At 39.1% G+C, this 20,455-nt stretch overlaps 1 protein-coding gene across 1 annotated transcript in view; it reads right to left on the reverse strand.

Moving 5' to 3' along the window:
* Positions 1–898: 898 nt before the first annotated feature.
* The window catches only part of Clul1 (clusterin like 1), a 25,576-nt gene continuing 6,019 nt past the window's right edge, over positions 899–20,455 (reverse strand). The window contains 5 exon segments of the mRNA NM_001033071.1: positions 899–1,093; positions 5,637–5,851; positions 15,473–15,610; positions 16,400–16,826; positions 19,047–19,214. Of these exon segments, the coding sequence (NP_001028243.1) occupies positions 902–1,093; positions 5,637–5,851; positions 15,473–15,610; positions 16,400–16,826; positions 19,047–19,214 (1,140 nt within the window). The 3' untranslated portion in view covers positions 899–901.

Below are 20,455 nucleotides of genomic sequence, written 5' to 3' on the forward strand. Positions count from 1 at the left end.
ATTATTTACGCTTAGTCATGCTATCAAGATTTCTGTGTCTTGTTTATTTGGACCAAATGCCATAACAGTCACTGTGTGTATGGAGTAATAAGGTCCACTTCTCTTTCTTCTAACAACTGATTTGAGATCATTTAGCTTTCTACTGTGTCTTGGAATCCTTTACCCAAAAATTATGGAAAAAAATACTTCAAAAAATAAAAAAGAGGTTCATAATAATGACCTGGCCACAGTAGATGGCAGGTTCTTATTCAAATTCTGTAAGTAATTTTAAGGTTTCATCAAGTGTATTGAGTGGATTTGGTCAATATCTGCTTAAACATGCTCTTATTTTTAGATACTGATTGGTCTCGATATTTTAGTTTTAAGCAATTTTTCAAATATAAATCTTAAAGGGAAGACTTTTCATCAAATTTATATTGATTCCTTACATTGATTCCAAAAGTAGAATAATGCAAGAAAGAAATTGTATGACTCTGGATACATGATTAAATAGCTTTCCAATAGGCAAAGCCAGGCTGGACGTGGTGGATCACACCTGGAGGTCAGTCAGCCGGATATACAACAAGGCTCTGTCTCAATAAAAACAGGGGAAAATAAATAAAAGGCAAAACACACTGATAACCTAAGAGTTTCTGAGTCATTACATTCCTTTGGGTCTTACTGTGTAGCCCTGGCTAGCTGGCCTGGAACTGGCTATGTAGGTCAAGCTAGCCTTGAACTCACACAGATCTCCTAACTTCTACCAAGTGCTAGGATTAAAGATGTATGTGAGTCACCTTCTAGTAACATTTTACACAGACATTTAACATTGGCAAATTTGATAGCTCCTCCACAATTCTTGTATTTCTATTTCTTTTTATGTTACCTACCCTCTCAACAAAGCTTTCCTAATCAGCTATTCTTACCAAGTTTCAAAACATCCCTTTAGATGCTGCAGAACTTTAGCTGCCATGTAGTAAATAACATTTGAGCTCTCAGCACCTTCTTCAGGAGGATTCTGGACGGTGAAGTTAGAGGAAGGCAGAATGCTGCTTGAGTCTACCATAATTTCATCCTGCTTGGAAGAATCTCCTCCATGAATCTTTGGAACTGCCTGAAGAAGAACATAAGCCAGCAAAATGGATCAGTGTGGGAAGGGTGCTTGCTGCCAAGCCTGATAATCTAAGTTAGGTCTCTGAGATCCACATGATAGAAGGAAAGACCTCACTCCCATAAGTTGCCCTTTGACCTCCATTCACACAAGGGGATCACTTATCTCCAATAGGAATCAGCTGGTGAAATGTTTAATGAATACTATTGTTTACTTTGTAGACATTAATGTGGAATGCCAAATTTTGTAATTTTCCTAGAAAATTTGCAGTTTATGATTTTATGTGTGAATTTGGCAAAAAACAATCAAGTGGCATGCACATTATATTCTCTCTCTCTCTCTCTCTCTCTCTCTCTCTCTCTCTCTCTCAATCTTTCTCTCCCCCTCCTTTTGTTTTCTTTGGTTTGGTTTGGTTTTAAGAAAAGGTATCACTACATATTCACAGTGACTGACTTCAAATTCATAGTCCTGCCTCAGCCTCTGAGTGCTGTTGTACCTGGCTTAGTTACTCTCTTAATAAGTCCCAAGTACATATAATATACTTTTTAATCATTTTAATGGAACTAACCTTTAAATACAATTTGATGTAACCTTAACAAAACTATTTCAAAAATGCTTTCCAATAAATTCCTCTATCAAAAACATAAAGGGCACTCCAAGCAATGGTGGTGCACACCTTTGATCCCAGCACTTGGGAGGCAGAAGCAGGTGGATCTCTGAATTTGAGGCCAGCCAGGTGTACAGAGTGAGTTCCAGGACAGCCAAGGCTACACAGAGAAACCCTGTCTAGAGAAACAAAACAAAACAAACAAACAAAAAAAAAAACGAATGAATTAACAAAAATCCATAAAGGGCAAATCTAAATAAGTTTAGTAATTCTAGGTTGGTTTTGTTTGTTTGTTTGTTTGCTTGTTGTTGTTTGAAATAGTGTCTCATATAGTTTAAGCTGGACTTGGTACACAGATGAGAATTACCCTGAACTCCTTATCCTCCTATTTCCATCTCCCAAAGTGCTCTTGGATTTATAGGCGAATAATTTGTGAAGTTCATACATAAGGTTCCTTTCCAACCCTTGCAGGTCTATGATTTGCACTTTGCTTTATATGATAGATTAAGAGCTGCTTCGAGAAGAATGGGTTTTACAGGTCACCCTTTTGTTTAGCAAAGTAGCAGAGTCCACTAATTCTAGAGAAACCCACTCTACTTCCCATCAAGCTTCTTTCTAGCTCACTCTGTGTGAGCTCCTGCAGTCTTCTGTTCTTCATCTGAAAACTGGGGAACATAATACTATTACCTGATATGGTTTAGATATGGTTTATCTCTTCCAAAACTCATGTTAGAATTTGATTCTCAATGTAATGAGAGATGCGGGGGCCTTCGTGAGGCAACAAGATCTCACTGCAGAGAGCTACATCTAGAAGCATCAGTTACTGTAAGCACAGGCTTTAAGTTGTTATGAGACAAGCCTGGCACCTCCCCTCTCATGGACTCCTCAGTCTCTCTCACACAAGTTCTACTTCCACACTGCTGACTTTTCATTCCTGGCATGCACAGAACAACACATGACCCACTCCAGAAGCTAAGAAGATGATATTGGACTTTCCAGCCTCCAGAATTGTGCAGTAAATAATCCTTTTTTTTTTCTTTAAAAATGTATTAGTCTTCTATTTCCTCCTTCTCTTCCTTTTTATCCCATCTGCTGCATGGACTGTGATGCTCAGACCCTAATATGTGAGGATGGGGTAAGACAGTCTTGTTATGTAGCCCTAGGTTTTCTGGCATCTGTTACATAGCCCAGACTAGTCTTGAACCCTCTGAGATCCTCTTGCCTCAACTTCTAGATTGCTGAGATTACAGATGTTCATCACCACATTTGTTTTGATTTCTTGAGACAGTCTTCCATAGCCAAGGCCACCCTTGAATTCCTGATCCTCTTGCCTCTACCTCTTAAGTGCTGAGAAGATTGAAAGTATTTGCCACAACGCTCAACTTTTTTTTTTTTACCCTGTTTGTTGTGAGTAGCTAAACTTAGTTTTCAAACTTTGCATGGGCTGCAATTTGCAGGTTGACAAAGAGCAAAATAGGCTGAAGTTCCAACATGAGTTGATTGCTAAAGGGATGCTCTCAGGTGAAACTTTTAAGGGCATTAGCAAAGCAACCTGGAAAAGAATGGAATGCTGAAGAAGACATTGCTGCAAGACACCTCTAGCTGCACCTAGATCCACAAGAAAAGTCTGAAACACAGTGACTAGAACAGGAATTGGTAATAGGAACCCAACTATGGCACTGGGTTGCTTAACCTTGATGTCAACTTGATTGGAGCTGGAATCAACTGAGATACATGCCTGTGGATGAGTCTGTGATAGTATTTCCTGGATAGATTTATTGTAGGGAGAATACCCTCCCTTTGAGGGGGTGGCATTTTCCTGCAGCTTCCCTCATATAAAGAGATCAGAGGAAAAAGTTGTTGCTTTTTGCCTACCTACATTTACTCCTTTCTGGTGAGTGCACCTGCTCTACTGTTGCTGCCGCCACTGCACCTCCTATCCTCTGTTGCTATCAAAACCCAGCTTCTTTAGCTTCCAATATGGACTGAAGACCAATGACTCTCCAGGAATCCTCAGTGCCTTCAATACTACAGAGGGTTGCTGATGCTTCAAGCCTAGTGAACTGAGTAACTACTGTTTCTTAGCCTCTTAAATATGTAGACCACCATTGTTAAACTACCCAGTGCATATCATGTAAGACAGTATAATAAATCCCCTTTGTAATATTTATTTACTCTATTGGTTCTGTTTCTGTACAGAACATCACGTAGTATAGACTGTTGTATCTTTAGTTGCTATGCCTAATGTTTTTTTGTACCCAGGTCTTTTTAGGACCCTTGCATGCTAATGCTAACCCCACAAGAATCAATGTGGAGTTATATAATGTTTTGTATCTTATTATATTATATACTTGATATATTTATATTAGATATATTATGAACACAAATATATATTTGTATAATTAAGGCAGTTCGTGTGTAGTTACAGGCATGCATGGCTCAGGACAGAGTCGGCCACTGTTTTATGAAGCTAAGAGTTAGTGCTTTTGCAGTTAGCTCCTTGCAGAGGGCCTACATATGATTCCCAGAATCATATGGGGTTTTACAGCCTTTCTTAACTACAGCTCCAGGAGATCTGATGCTCTCTAGCCTCCTTAGGAGCCAGGCATACGTGCGATATACAGATATAAATTTGGGCAAAACATACATAAAGTAAAAAAAAAATTTAAATTATACTCTAAACTTTAAAAGCTGAGAAATATTGGAAATGGTCTTTAACCTTTCTAGGCCTCTCTTTTTACACTAATATGGGAATAATGGAGGCTATCTTACAATGCTTTCCTATAAAGAGAGTGAGGTTCTTTAGTTTTTAAAAAGGTAAATTATAGCAGTAATACTTCTTGGTACAATAAACTAAGTCACTGCCTTAGTTAAGATTTTACTGCTGTGAAGAGACACCATGACTAAGGCCAACTCTCATAAAGGAAAACATTTAATTGGGGCTGGATTATAGTTTCAGAGGTTTAATCCATTATCATCATGGTGGGAAGCATGGCGGTGTCAGGACAGACCTGGTGCTGAAGAAGGAGCTGAGATTTCTACATCTTGATCTGTGGGCAGCAAAAGGAGACTGTGTGTATCATTATGGGCATAGCTTGAGCCTATATGACCTAAGCCTGCCTTCACAGTGACACACTTCCTCCAACAAGACAATGCCTACTCCAACAAAGCCACACCTCCTAGGAGTGCCACTACCTATGGCCAGGCATTCAAACAAATGAGTCTTTGGGGGCCATACTTACTCAAACTACTACAGCCATCTTAAGAATTAAATGTCAGGGCTGGAGAATTAAGTATTAGTGGCTCGGAGGTTAAGAAGAGCACTTGTTCCTGCAGAAGATCTAGATTTGATTTTTCTGGAAGTACTTGGTGGTTCACAACTATCCATAACTCCAATTCCAGGAAGTCTGACACCCTCTTATGACCACATGCACCAGGCATGCACATTCACTTGTTACACAGCTAAAATGTGAGCAAAACACCCTTTTGTATAACATAAAATAGATCTAAAAATGTGTTTAAGTTAAATATCATCTAAAAATATACTGTCATCTTAAATTGCACCTATGCTGACTTTACTTACAGGATCAAGAAATGCTAGGCAAATCTACCATTAAGCTACATTTCTAATCCTTTTAAGTTTTTCTTTTGTTTTGGTTTGAGACAGGGTCTCTCTAAGTGGTGTAGGCTGGCACAGAACTCACTGTGTAGAATTGAAGACTTTGAACAAAAGATCTTCCTAACTTAGTCTTAAGGGTAGCTGATGTAAAAGAGATGAGCCATTATACCCAGCTTTCTAGACCATGAACTACACTAACTTGAGTGGGATTAGATACAACCACAATAGAGTTAGGTGTATTCTTCCCCAGCTTGTTTACAAATTTAGCTGTAATAGCAGAATACAGGTAGCACATGTCATTTCTGCTCTGAGGTCCCTACCTTTGTTGAATTAAAGATGTCCTCAGTCACTGGGTTATGGCTTGCCAGTTGAGACACCCATCCAAACTGCTCTTGCATTTTCTCCATCAGGTATATGGTATCTTCCAAATGATACTGGGTCATCTGGACAATCTGATCATATTGCTGATTGGATACATTGACTAATTTCAGGGCCTCAAGGAATTCTATGTGAAGTTCAGGTACATCAGGGCATTCTAGCAAAGAAGTAAAGAAATAGTAAAGGAAAGTTCCAGAAAACTAGGACGTGGATGGCACAAGCTTAAGACACAGAGTTCTTAGTTAATGCTTGTTGTTTGTAGTAAGCAAAATTGCTGATATCACTTTCAAGTGAGACCTGGTTTAACTAATTGCTAATTATATGGTTTTATAGAGCAGAAGTGGGTAGATAAAGAAAAGAACTTCTAAATTTGTCCTGCCTACAAGAAGTGCAGGGAAAAAGATGGAGCAGAGACTGAGGGAACGACCAACCAGTAACCAGCCCAACTAGAGACCCATCTCATGGGCAAGAACCAATCCCTGACACTATTAATGGTTCTATTATGCCTGTAGACAGGAGCCTAGCATAAACTGCTCCCTACGAGGCTCCACTCAGCAGCTGACCAAAATAGATGCAGAGACCCACAACCAAATATTAAATGGAACTCAGGGAGTCTTGTGGATGGGTTGGGGGAAAGACTGAGATACCTGGAGGGGTTAGGGACTCCACTGGAAGAGCAACAGAGCCAACTCACCTGGACCCTTGGGGACTCCCAGAGATTGAACCACCAACCAAAGAGCACACATAGGCTGGACCTAGCCCCACCCCCTGCACATATGTGGCAGATGTGCAGCTTGGGGTCCCCCAACAATGGGAGTAGGGGCTGTCCCTGACTCTGTTGCCTGCCTGTGGACCCTGTTCCCCTAACTGAAGCACCTTGTCTGGTCTCAGTGGGAGAGGACCTAGACCTGCAGTAACTTGATGTGCCAAGGTGGGTTGGTACCCAGGGAGAGGGGCCTTCCCCTTCTCAGAGAAGAAGAGAAAAGGGGGATGGGGGAGGGACTTTGTGAGGACACTGGGAAGAGACAGAGACTGTGATCTGGATGTAAAGTGAATAAATAAATTAATTAATGGAAAAGAAAAGAGGAAGAATTACAAAAATGTGAACTCATATGATGTGAGATTATTAAATCAGAGTACAAATTGCCTAATTAAAATTTTATTATAAAGAAATTCTTGTTAAAAGTCTCATATGCCTACTACCTATATTTTAAGGGGGGACAGTACATGGAGTGTAACTCAGGACTAGACCGCCTACTGGACAGTGCAAGTCCTGTTGACCATTAGTCCTTACACCCAAAAACTTGACTAAAGCAGAAGTGCCTCCTTTACCCCTTCCATGGCACATTCTCTCTATCCCATCAAATGAGGAAATTTAAATGTATAAGCCCAATGGAGGTGTAAGAAAAAAGAATCTACTTAAGACTGGATAAAAAAAAATGCATAGTGAGACAGTGAAAATCATGACCAGTGACATTTGAAGAAAATATTTTTCTATTACATGTTTCAAATATGATATAATTATAGCTATGGAATTGCCCATAGAATAATTACTTGATAAAATATATGACAGTTGCCCTTGTTTTGTTTTTGGTAAGGGAGACGGGTTCTCACTTGTTAGGCCAGGTTGGCCCAGAACTTGGCTATGCCAATCAGGTTGGTCTTAAACTTTCTCTCCTCTTAGCTCTATCTCTCAAGTGCTGAGATTCCAGGCATATAGGCTACCATGTTCTTCTCAAGTAGTTTTCTGTTTGTGTGTTTTGTAATAGCAACATTTAAAAAAAAAACTTAAGGCAGTATCTTAAGTTTTTATTGTGGTGATGAAACACCATGACCAAAAGCAACTTAGGGAGGAAAGGACTTATTTGGTTTACACCAAATACATTGCACATCAGTGCTCATCATTAACGTCAAAACAGGAATCCAAACTGGATAGGAACCCAGAGGAAGGAGCTGATGCAGAGGCCAAGGAGGAGTGCCACTTACTGGTGTGCTCTTTATAGCTTGCTCAACTTGCTTTATTATAGAACCTGGGGCCACCAACCCAGAGGTGGTCACATCCACAGTGGGCTGGGCATTCCCAAATCATTAAGTGATTAACTAATTAATTGAGATGCCTACAGACTATTCATATAGAGGCATTTTCTCAGTTGATACCACCTCCTCATTGTGCCAAGTTGACATAAAACTAATCAGTATAGGCATTTAGTTAGAGAATGGATTATAACATTCCAACGCAGACCGACATAAATAATGAATTAATGATTGTGAGATATTTTTCACTTAGATGAATCTTACAAACTAGACTGGATGAAGATAAAAATAAACAATAAATAACATTAAGACAAATTTTACAGGGTTGTGGTAATAATCCCTATAAGGCACACACCTTTAATCCCAGCACTTAGGAGGCAAAGGCTCCAGATCTTTGAGTTTGAGGCCAATTTGGTCTACATCGTGAATTCTAAGCCAGTCAGGACCACAGAGTGAGACCCTGTCACAAAGTAAGAGAGAATATTCAGAATTTGGAAATATGGTAAAGTAATTCTACATGTTCCCCCAGTATAGTAGTCTCTTCTCTCTGTTTATCATTCTCTCTGGTCTGGTGACTCTGGGTTCTATAAACAAACAGGCTGAGCAAGCCGTAAGGAGCAAGCCAGGAAGCAGCACTCCTCCTTGACCTCTGTATCAACTCTTTCCTCCAGAATACTATCCAGCTTGAGTTCCTGTCCTGACTCACAAACAGACTTCTTCTTCCTGATTTCTCTAGACAAATGATCCTTTGTAGGGTTTACAGTATACTGTTGGATAATACCCGATAATATGACACTAGATAGATGAAAATTATGGACCGAAGAGTTTTAAATTATTGTTTCAATTATTGTTTCTAGCAGAGATGTGAGTTATTTTTCTAATAATAGTTATAAGGATTATACTGTTACTGTCCTCTTATATACAAACTAGTAATATGCCTATTACTAGTTTGGGGTTTGTTTGTTTGTTTGTTTTTCAAGACAGGCTTTCTCTATGTATCCCTGGCTCTCCTTGAACTCACAGAGATCCACCTGCCTCTGCCTCCCAAGTGCTGGGATTAAAGGTGTGTGCCACCACTACCGCCCATCATAATTTTGTAATCTTATTTCAGCATTTTATCCTTGATAAATATGGAGTTCTTTGGTTTGGTGGGGTTTGGGAAGTTGTTGGTTTGTTCATTTGTTTTGAGGCAGGCAGGGTTTCACTCTGTAGTCCAGGCTTGCCTGAAACTCACACATAGCCCTGACTGGCCTAGAAGTAATGGACTCAGAATACATTTGTTTTATATATATATATATATATATATATATATATATATATATATGTATGTATGTATGTATGTATGTATGTATGTATGTATATAACAATTTGATTTGATTTGGCTGAGACAGGATCTTTATATAGCTCAGCTTGGGTTCAAACTCTTGAGCTTTAGCCTCCTCAGTGCTGAAAGAGCCAGAGTTGGGGTCAATCTAGGGCCAGTGGGAAAGTTCAACGGCAAACCTCCAAGCACAAAGACCCCTGCCTTCCAGGGAGTAGTTAGTTCCCAGAGCAACTACAAACCAAGCTGTCAAACAAAGCTACCTGTTACTCCCGACTGACCTCCCCTTGACTCCCAACCGTTCCCCCCTAGAAAGTCCAGAATGGTCCACTGATCACAAGTCAGCTTGGAGATCACTTTACCCCATTAATAATACACTGCTTAGCTACCAATTGTTTGAATTCTGCACCAATTGTTTGCAATGCATTTAACTCCCTGCCAGAGTCTACTTGAGGTCGTCTCCCCTTGAAGTGGGAGGATCCCAGCGTGCCGGAATTAAACTCCTCTTGCTATTACACTGATTACCGTCTCCATGAGTCTCATTCAAGAAGTCCTGGAAGAGGTTCAATTTGGACTTCACAGTGCTGGGATTATATGTCTGTGCTACTGCACCTAGTTCTTCAGCAATATTTTAAGTTTAAAATTAGAATTTGTGGATGTAAACATTTTAAACATAAAACACTGTTAAGTATAGTATATATATATATGTATATGTGTGTGTGTATGTATGTATGTATACATGATATAGTATATGAGTAAAATGTAAAAGTAAAGACATAAATACTAATTAGTCATTTGCATCTATTTTTTTGAGACAGTGTTTCACTATGTAGACCAGACTGGGCTTGAACTCACAGGAATCCACCAGCCTGTGCCTTGAGAGTGGCTGGATTAAAGGCCTGAGTTACCACACCTGGATGCTGTCCTCTTGCTATTCCTGTGTTGGTGGGATTTCAGGTGTGTACCAGCATACCTAGTTATGTAATTCTGGAAATGAGTCCTAAGATTTTGTGCATACAAGTCAAGTGCTCTACTGAGTTACATCCACATCCCCTCTGTTTCCTAAATTTACTTATTTATTGTCTTGGAGCAGGATTTTATTATATATTTTTACAGAGCAATCCAGCCTTCACATGCAGCTGCTGGGACTCTGTTTTGCCTGTAGGCACAAGCTCTAGCTCCCTCCATTTCCTTTCGAGAAGATGAAAGGAATGTGATCTAGAGGAGTGACAGTTGTGTTTCATCTAATTTAATAATGTTTAATACTTGATGTAAGTACAAAACGTGGGGTTTTCTTATGTCCTTTACAGTTTTAAAATAAGTTGCTTTTTAAAAATAAGTTTTAACGGTATGGGATTATATTGAGACACATGTTTCCTTATATTTTACCTTTGTGACAATAAACCTACATTGCACTTACACTGTATAACCTGATATATGCCATATCTATTAAGTAATTGCTATAGTTTAGATATTTACTAAAGACCTATATGTCTTAATCCAGTCTTACCCTAGTCTGAAGTAATGGAAACTGTATGAGATAGGGCCTAGTATAAGGTCTTTAGTCCATTGAGCCTAAAGGGCTCTTTCTTTCTCTTTTCTGTTCTCATACATGAGGTAAGTGGCTTTGTTTTTCCAGGATATTGGACCACCACATCACAAGCCCAAAACAATGGGCCCAGCCAATCACAGATGGAAATACCCAATTATGTGAACCAAAATAACCCTTTTCTCTCTGTAAGCTAATTTATCTATTTTAATGATAATTAAAATAATCATTATAATTACTAATGTTAATAATTATAATCATCACATTATATCTGTGACAAACAGAAAAATTACTTATCAGTCCTTTAAATAGGTGGAAGGAAATAGATGTAAAAATTATATAAATGGAGTGCTTGAATGGGATGGCTTTTGAAAGTTATCAATTCATTAGCTCATTGTGTGTTTGTGTTTGTGTGTGTGTGTGTGCGTGTGTGTGTGTGTATGTGTGTTGTGGGGGTTTCATTCATATGTGTGTGCATCATAAAGTCAATCAAGTGTCCATCTACTCCCTTTTGTTCTTATTTTGTTTTGAGACAGGGTCTCCCACTGGAATGAAGGGCTTGTCAATCATGGTAGGCTGGCTGGCTAGTGAGCCCCAGAGATCTACCTCTCTACATTTCACCAGTGCTAGGATTATTAGCACTCAGCCCAGCCTTCTACACGGGTTCTGGAGAATAATCTCGGTTATACTTGCATAGCAAGCACTCTGTCAATAGAGCTATCGTTTCTTCTGTACGCAACTCTTCAAATGACTTAAAATGCATGAATAATGAAAGTCACTGATACTTCAGGCCATATTTACTTAATGCTCAAAAGACCTGTTAATGAAATTGATCTGTTATTCCCAATTTCAAATGATAAAACAGCTCGTTCACCCAGTCAAACAATTCAGGAGGAATAAAACTCAGCAGCTTTAGATAAAGTTCCAGGAACATGGGGCACAATAGTTTATAATCAAAGCCTGGAAAGTACTATCTTTCAAAGATAGTCCTATCAAGACAGATTCTAGGTGTCAAATTTTTCTGACACACATTCTAAGGTGGGATAGACATATGCTTGAAGGGAGATATGGAGAAATAGGCAAACCCATTTAGTTAATGGATATATTTTGTTCTAAAGGAAGGGCTGAGAAAACACCTGTGGAGTTGGCTGAAGAGAAAAGGGAATAAAGCAGAGGAGAGAAAGAAAAACAAAAACAAAAATCATCCTCATTCTTGTTCAGGCCCAGGGGACCTGCTCTTTGCAACCTCAGTACATGTGAAAACTGAGAAGAGCTCAAGCTAGTAATATTAAGCAAAAGAGGAAAGGAAACATCTTGATACTTAAGAGGCTTAGTAACTACCCAAACACTGCATTGGTCCAGTTCGGCAAACTATAAAAACCATCTTTTGCTAATTGGTTGAGCACAGTATTAGAATAAAAGCCTTACCCTTCTTAAATCACAGAGCTTAGAACATCTGCAATGCATTAAGTTTCAGGGTGCAAAGATCTGTTCCATTAACAGAGAACATTAATCTGTAGTTTTGGTGTTCAAATTTGCTTTTGATTGGTGTGGTGTGGTGTGTGTGTGTGTGTGTGTGTGTGTGTGTGTGTGTGTGTGTGTGTTGTGTGTAGGAAGGATTTTTCGTTTGTTGAGACAGTTTTATCCTAACAGGGGAAGAGATCCAAGATATCCAGGACTACATTGAGAGCCACTGTCTCCAAAAAAGGGGGGAAAGGGGGGAATGAGGCTGCAAGCAAACTAACAATTGGCCATAGTGTCTACTTCACTGGTAGTACTTTCCTACTGTGGTGATAAGACGACTCCTCACCAAGGCAACTTATAGAAGAGTTTACTAGAGGGTTTTGCAGTTTCAGAGGGTTGAGAGTGAGTCCATGACCATCATGACGGGAAGCATGGCAGCACGTGGCATATCGCTGGAGTAGTAGCTGAGACCTTATACCTTTGTCTACAAGCATGAGGCAGGGAGGAAACTAACTGAGAATGAGCTTTGAGTTACTAGAGTAAATTACTTTGATTTACTAGAACTCATTGAGTAAAATTGTCTGTTACACTGGGACAATAAAAGAAATATTTCTTCAGAGTTGACCCAAGAGGAGTAGGCTATATTTTGAGTTGCCCAGGTGGTATTGGTTTTGAAGCTATGAAGTGGTCACAGAGAGGAGTGGAGGCTTGGCACCATTTCAAAATATCAGAGTGTCTCTAGAGGCCAGAATAAATCACTGGTGAAGATTCAGCATCATTTACAGTGTAAGTTCCCAGGTATTGGAGATGCCAGGACCATGAGACATTTCCCAAGACAACAGTATATATGGAGTGGAGCCCACCTAAGGCTACAATGTAAACCAAGTATGCTGCAGACAGGCCTTTTGGAACCAGAAAGTAAGTGAGTCTCAGATATTGGACATTGAGCCCCAGAATTTGGAATCATGCTGCTGGACTCTCATCTTGCATTGACCTGATTATACTTATTCCCCCTTTTTACCTTTTGGAAAAAGAAAGAATTTGTAGAATTAAGCCCGCAGTTAAGAGACTTTAAAATTTTAAAGGGCATGGAATTTTTAAAGACTACAGAACTTTTAAAACCTAGGTTGTATTTTATATTAGGATATTGACATGACATCTTGGGGATAAGAAAGAAAAGGTTAGAGTTAAAAAGAGATGTGTTTGTGTGTCAAGTTGATGAGGGATAGAGTATCCTAGTTAAGTTTTGCTTATCAATTTGACTCAAACTAGAATTATCTGAGAAAGGATTTTTCTAGATCATATTGACCTATGAGAATGTTTGTAGGAGGCTAACTTGATTATTAATTGACTTAGGAGACTCAGCTCACTGGGTGGCACCATTTCCTTGGCAGATAGTCCTAGGCTGTATAAAAATGCTAGCTATACTTGAGGCTGTGAGCAAGCCAGCAAGCAGTGCTTTTTCATAGGTTTCTGTTTGATGCACTGAAAGCTAAATCAGCTCTTTAATTGGAGATTATTCCCACTGAGTTCTTATGTTAGTTATTTTTCTCAGTTTTGACAGTTACTTAGCAAAAACATTTTAAGGATTTACCTGGTCTCACAGTAGAGGGTTTAACTCATGATAGTGGAGTTGGCCAGAGCACAATGAGGCAGTTAGTTACAGTGTTCTCACCCAGGAAGCAGAGGTAAATGGTGCTGTTAGCTTTCTTTATTCCTTTCAGTCCAAACTCCTATCTCATAAGGATGATGCTGTCCACATTCAGGGTTGGTCTTTCCCGTTCTCTTAAACATTATTAGAAACACTACATCCATACATAGATGTATGTGTCCATAATGATTCTAAGTTCAGTCAAGGTGACAAAAAATTATAACCATCACAGTCCTAGACAGTGAAACTGACTTGCCTTCTGCTAATATTGTGGGATAATTTATTAAGACATTAATTCACATTGTACTTAGTGTGTCTTCTAGCCTCTTTCTTTCAAGTCATTAGCCATGCTTTTAAGTGTTCCTTCCCAGGGGCATAGGAATAAAAACTGCTCTTGTTTTTGTTAAAGGACAGCTGACTCTATTTTTCCTTTAGTTAAACAATTTTAGACTTTAATCATGTCCTTAGCTAGAGCTCAATTTTTGTTGTTGTTCTTCTTCTTCCCCAATAATCTTGTGAACTACACATTGTAAATTGTTTCCATTGTTCTGAGAATTGACTAACCATAAAATGTTTCCTGGTATGTAACTGACTATAAACCCATAACACTTCTGACCATAAACCCATAACATATACCTTTCTCGTGGTCATAAAAATAACTGCAAAAATCTGTTGTTTTTTTTTTAAATCACTTTCTCATTTGCCATAAAAAGCCCTTTCTGTTTCTGATCTGGGTCACTTTCATTCTCCTACTTCTAAGGAGAGTGTAAGCCTTGCACAGCCATAAAAATATATTATTTGACCTTGCAACATCTCAGTGTTTGCTCCTGGTTTTTGATACCATAACAGTTTTATAAAGTCCCTGAAAGGAACACTTAAAAGTGTGGTTAATGATTTAAAGGAGGAGGCTAGACATTTACACCCTGTCTATGGAGCTTGGGAGGAAGTTAAGGAAAAGACAGAAATGAGGGGAGGGTGAAAGGCTAGAAAGCCTTGAGAAGATCACTCTTAGCCAGAACCCCCCCCCCAAAAAAAAGCTTTCTGGGACTTCTGAGAAAGAGCCACTTTCCCTATTTAAGTATTAGTGGGGTAATTGACCTAATGGGAAAGAACTATACTTTCCTAAAATTATGTCATTATCTAAACATTACCTTCCACTTCCATGAGAAGGCTTCCTTCATCAGTGCATTTTCCTTTTCTTTGTAGTAAAAGGAATTTAAACTAATTTGGTTGTTATTTTTCTCTTCTATATATATATTTGTGTTTCTTTAGTCTTTAATCATACATACAAAAAATCCACAGTAATGGAATTGAGGAAAATAAAAGAATTAGTTATATACAGTGGATGAGTAATTATTTGTAAACCTTTATAAAGAACATCTTTGATAGAATCAAGAGTGCAAAAACAGGGCCAGGAGCTAGCTCATTTGCTAAAGTGCTTGCTAGGCAAGCACGATGACCTAGGTCCAATCTCCAGAACTCAATTTTAAAAAGCCAGACATGGTGGTGCTTAAAATTCCTAGAATGGAGAAGGTAAGACTTGCAGCTCAGTCACTGGCTGGCCAACTAATACTACTTGGTGATTTCCAAGCTAGTAAAAAACCATGTCTCAAATAAACAAAACAGTAGATATCACCCGAGAAAACACCAAAGGTCCTCTGATCTTTACATGCACAGGCTTATGTGTACACAGGTACCCACACACATGAACACAGCAATACACACACATGAAAGACATGATAAAGCAATAATTATTTACCTTCAGATAGGTAATTGTGACATTTTTGGCATCTTTTACGAAATTTTAAACATCCAGATAAATTCTTGACAAATTCCTCACACATTTCTCCATTTTGCTCAGGTAACATCTCTGAAGTCATACCTCTCTGGTCTAACTCTGTAGAGAAAACAACATTCACACATAAACATTCCTGGAATTTCACTATACAGAGCAGGGCAGATGGCTAATTTGGTGTCATGCTTATTACACAAGCATGAGGATCAAAGTTTGATTCCTAGAACTCCTGAAAAAAGCCCAGTGTGGTAGCATGTACTTTTAATGTCAGTGCTTGGGAAGTGGAAATGGATGTAGTGACGAACGTTTTTAATCACAGCAGAGTTGGGCAGATCTCTGAGTTTGAAGCCAGCCTGGTCTATAAAGAAAGCTCCAGGACAACCATGGATACAGAAAAATTCTGTCTTGAAAAAACAAGAAAAATTGGCAAAGGTAGTGGGAGAAAAAGGGTCTTGAGAGATACTTTAGTCAGTAAATGCCTATCATTCAAGCAGAAAGTCCCGTGTTCCCAGCACCCCATACGAAGCTGGGCATGATGGTGTGTGCTTACTTGTAATACCAGTGTTGGGGAGGCAGAGACAGGGTGATCCCTGAGACTTGTTGGTCAGGCAGTCTAACCAAATCAGTGAGCCCCAGGTCTTAGTAAGAGATCCTATCTCAAAACAAGATAGACTACTCCTAAGGAATAATGATCTTTGGCTTCTACATGCATATATGTACATACATATAGGGCCATATATCACATGTTTACCAGCACATATGTGAATATGTGGACACTATCATACACAAAAAAAATCAAAAGAAAAAAAAGAAAAGAAAGAGCAAGAGAGAAAAGGGGAGAAAAAAGTGAATAAAAAGTGAAAGAGAAAAGAGAGGTCATTAGTTACTGGCCTTTGTGTGGTTCCCATGAATCTTCAATTGCATTGAGTGTCTTCATTATTATTTGTTGGACTCTCCCATAAACAGAGAGACTGAAATTATGAAACAGCTGGAAGACATTGGGAATGCCCCACCTTTGCCCAAGTTCTTCTTTTTTGATTATCTCTTTAGATAAAGCTGGGGGGTATGGCTCCATTAAGTCCACATCGGACATGAAGTATAATTGAAAAGCCTGATCAAATTCTTGCTGCATCTGCTTAAAAATGTAAAAGCTCATGTTGAAGAGAGATTTTGCATCCACGGCCAGCTGGCTAAACAGGTTCTCTATGTGTACCACTTGTAAATCTTCCTTAGTCAGCTGTTCTATGGCAGGGGGATCCTTTACATCTTCACTCTGGGAAGACAGAAATCGGTATATCTTCTTGAGAAATTGCTTCATCTGTGGGGTAGAGTGAGACAAGGAATAAAAATAAAGATGTTTTTCTTCCTCTGTCACCTATTGCTGAAAAAATTAAAGTCAGTTTATGGTAGTCATTCTAAATTAAATTCTGTATAAACTAGGAGAAGGATATTGATTTTGATACGATATACACCAGTCTTATAGCTGGTCCTAACTTTAACTGTGAAAATGGGACCTGAAATTCCTCCTGATTTAGATTTGCTCACAGAAGGCTAAAAAGGTCAAAATATACTAGAGAAGCTATAACCCGATATTTTTATATCAGCTGGCAGGTCATTGATTACAGGATACTGTAAAACTTGCCTTAGAACTATAAAGAGTGCTACCATCTTCCTAGTTATTATAATCATTTATGGTTATTTAGACATAATTTACTGTCTTCATATTCTCCCTCTTACCACTAAATTAATTAATGAAAAGGAAAAGATGAATACATCTACACTGAGCCATAGAGGCCAGATATAGCTTTGGGATTATTATATAGTAGGTTGCTTAGTAACAAATGTAAATTAACAATGATAATGCCCAGTTTGTTATATTCAAAGGAATGAAGCCCTAGTCACAGAATTTTGAGTACTGTCCAGCGGAAGAAGATTGTCCAGCAGTTACACTATGTGACACCAAGTCTAGGCAGATCAGAGTTGTCTTTATCTCACAGTGCTAGAATGTGTCGCGTGCTATTAGCTATGGGGTATTAGCTCTAGAGCATCAGCCTCCTGCTGTTCAAACAGTTATCCAGGAGTCTGTATAGGATCTATGCCTTTTACAGAAAGAAATCTGGATGGATTGCCTGGCTTTCCTCTGCCAATTTTTGTTTACTGAGTCGGTCCATAGAAATAAAACTTTGAAGTTGCACAAAGAGGCACATGTCTATAGCTCTAACTCCTGCAGAGGCTGAAGTGGGGGAGACATTACTCAATCCAAGAAGTTGAGGCAGCCTGGGCAACATAGCAAGACCCAGTCTCAGAAAACAACAAAACAAAAACAAGTCCCAAGGAATGTTCATAAAGTTACATATCAGTCCCAAATGAAAAAGACCTCCAAATCTCCTGTCTCCAGCACTGATGTCATCATATTCCCGGCATATCAGAGAATGACCATAGCTGTAAAAGTAGAGCAGATAGAATCAACAGTGTCACCAAATTAACTTGGTGTATTCCTTATCCTAGTGGCTGCTCTTTTGTAATTGAATATGGCACTGCCAAGTCAGAAGTATTCTCTAATTAGTGCATACATAAAAATTTAGAGTAAAATTCCACCCCATTTAATATAAAGCTCTCTTCTTGAGAGGGGGAAGAAAATCCAGGCCAATCAGAGATTTTACTGGGGCAGAGCTCCTCCTATGTGGGTCACCACCCTCTGTGAATCCTTCTGCCTAGAAGATCACCAAAGGACATAAAAAAGAAAACATGCCAGTCTTACAGAACACAAAAGGAGACCTGAAAATATGCACATTTGCACACAAATATGCAAGAGGAAAGGCTCATTGAAATAAAGATGGTGTGGTATTGCACATTTGTAATACTAGCACTTGGGAGACTAAGGTGGGAGGGTCATAGACTCAAGATCAACCTAGGATATATCTCCATAGGAGACCTTGTACCATAAATCCAAGGAGGGAGGGAGCAATGAACCTAAGTGTAAGACACATATCTGTAACTCAACACTTATGGAGTGGAGTCAGGAAGATCAGTCACCAGTGGCTGCATACTAAATTTGAGGACAACCTGGGCTATTGTGGAATTGAAAAGGGGAGGGAGTGATGGAGAGAGAAGAGAGAGAAAGAGAGAGAGAGAGAGTCAAATAAATGGTTTCTAGGATAAAAATATTAAAGAAGATTGAAATCAAATACTGTAATACTATGACTGAAAGTAAAGTCATTTATTGGATACCCCCTCAAAAAAAGATATGTCCCTTGTTGTCAAAGAGCTTACAATCTACTGGGAACCTGCCCTCAAACAGTGATTACAATGCAAATCTGGGCACTTCTACAAGAGTTACTGAGTGTAACTAACAAGGGGACAAACATTGACTGTTATTCTAAACTGTAAATTGTGCACACAGATAGTGATATATAACATTGGTATTAGATTATACACAAATATCAATCATCTCTATTTTTAAAATTAATATAATTTAAAAATTAAGATGGCCTTGATGCCTTAAGAACCCTGAAGTGGTGAGCTCTTTTCCTCTTACCATGCTTTTCACAGAGGACCAACCAGGTTGGCAAGCTGTATAAAATCGTATGCAGTTACTTTCCAAACATGGCCTGCATCCATCCCAAGAACCTATAGAAGATGCCTGACATAGCTTTTCTTCTTCCTCCAGACGTTCTTGCACTTCGTTCATGAGTTTCTGGGCCTCCTAGTTAAAAAGTACAAGCAAAGGTCTCATTCCTGTTTTCTGAGTCTATGTATACCTTAGTTGGGTTCCTAAATTAGCCCAATTGGTAAAGCACAGAGCCCAGGTACCACCTAAACAGACACGGTAGCACACACCTGTAATCCCAGCTCTCAGAAGTTGGAAGAGAGAGGATCAGAAATTCAAGGCTATCCTTGGCTACTTAGTGAATTCAAGGCAATTCTTCTCCACAAGACCTGGTTTCAACAGAAATTAACTTTAAGACCCTCTAAATGGCTCGAGTCTTTTCTTCTTCACCCTCCTTTCTGCTGATCTACCACAGTGATTTCTGTTTGATAGTCTTCTGCATGAGTCTTTACTGAAGACCATGAAAATCTCATTGTCCATTGTTCACCAATATTTAGTAAATACTTGCTGTGTGAGGGACATTGCACTAAATGTGGATGAGCAAATAACAAAGACATCATCATCCTTATGGGGGAACCTCCGTGATTACCATTTGACTTCTCTATCTGCATGGTTAGCCTGTGAGGGATACAGAAGGTGGGATCTAAGTCTTAGAAAACTGATATTTTTAATTCTTTAATTTAAGCCTCCTTAAACCATTGTATTTAGACACTGCAAGAAAGCAAAATCTTGTATATAACCAATGAGTTACAGTGGTTTCTTTCTTCTTGTCTGTATTCCAAGCACGCCCCCTTGTGGTGATGGCTGTACTTGGCGAGGGCCTCTTACTGTTGATAAGGAGCCAACTGCAATGACAGCTGTCCGAGTTCTACCCCAGAGCTCTATAGCAAAAGCACCCCCCCCCCCGCCTTTTCTTTTATTCCTGATTAGACTCCTGGCTTCATTGCTCAAGTGGACGTCTTGTCTGAGATGGAGTTTAGGGAAATGAGGGCTGTACCAGGCCCCAGAGCTAAGGCACCTCTCAAGTGAAAAACACATGGGAGAAGTTTTTGTTCTTAAAACCAACTTATTGTAGGCTTGTGTTTGCTTGTTTTATGAAACAGAGTCTCACTATATAGTCCAAGATGACCCTAATCTTTCCGTCTCACCCTCCCAAGTGCTGGCATTAGAGATATGATCATAGATTAGATTACATGCATGTGTGTGTGTATGTGTGTGTATGTGTGTGCATGTGTGTGTATGTGTGTGTATGTGTGTGTGTCTGTGTGGGTGTGTGTGTATGTGTGTGTGTGTCTGTGTGTGTGTCTGTGTGTGTGTGTGTATGTGTGTGTGTGTCT

Source organism: Rattus norvegicus, chromosome 9 (genome assembly GCF_036323735.1).
Source record: "Rattus norvegicus strain BN/NHsdMcwi chromosome 9, GRCr8, whole genome shotgun sequence".
NCBI lineage: Eukaryota > Metazoa > Chordata > Mammalia > Rodentia > Muridae > Rattus > Rattus norvegicus.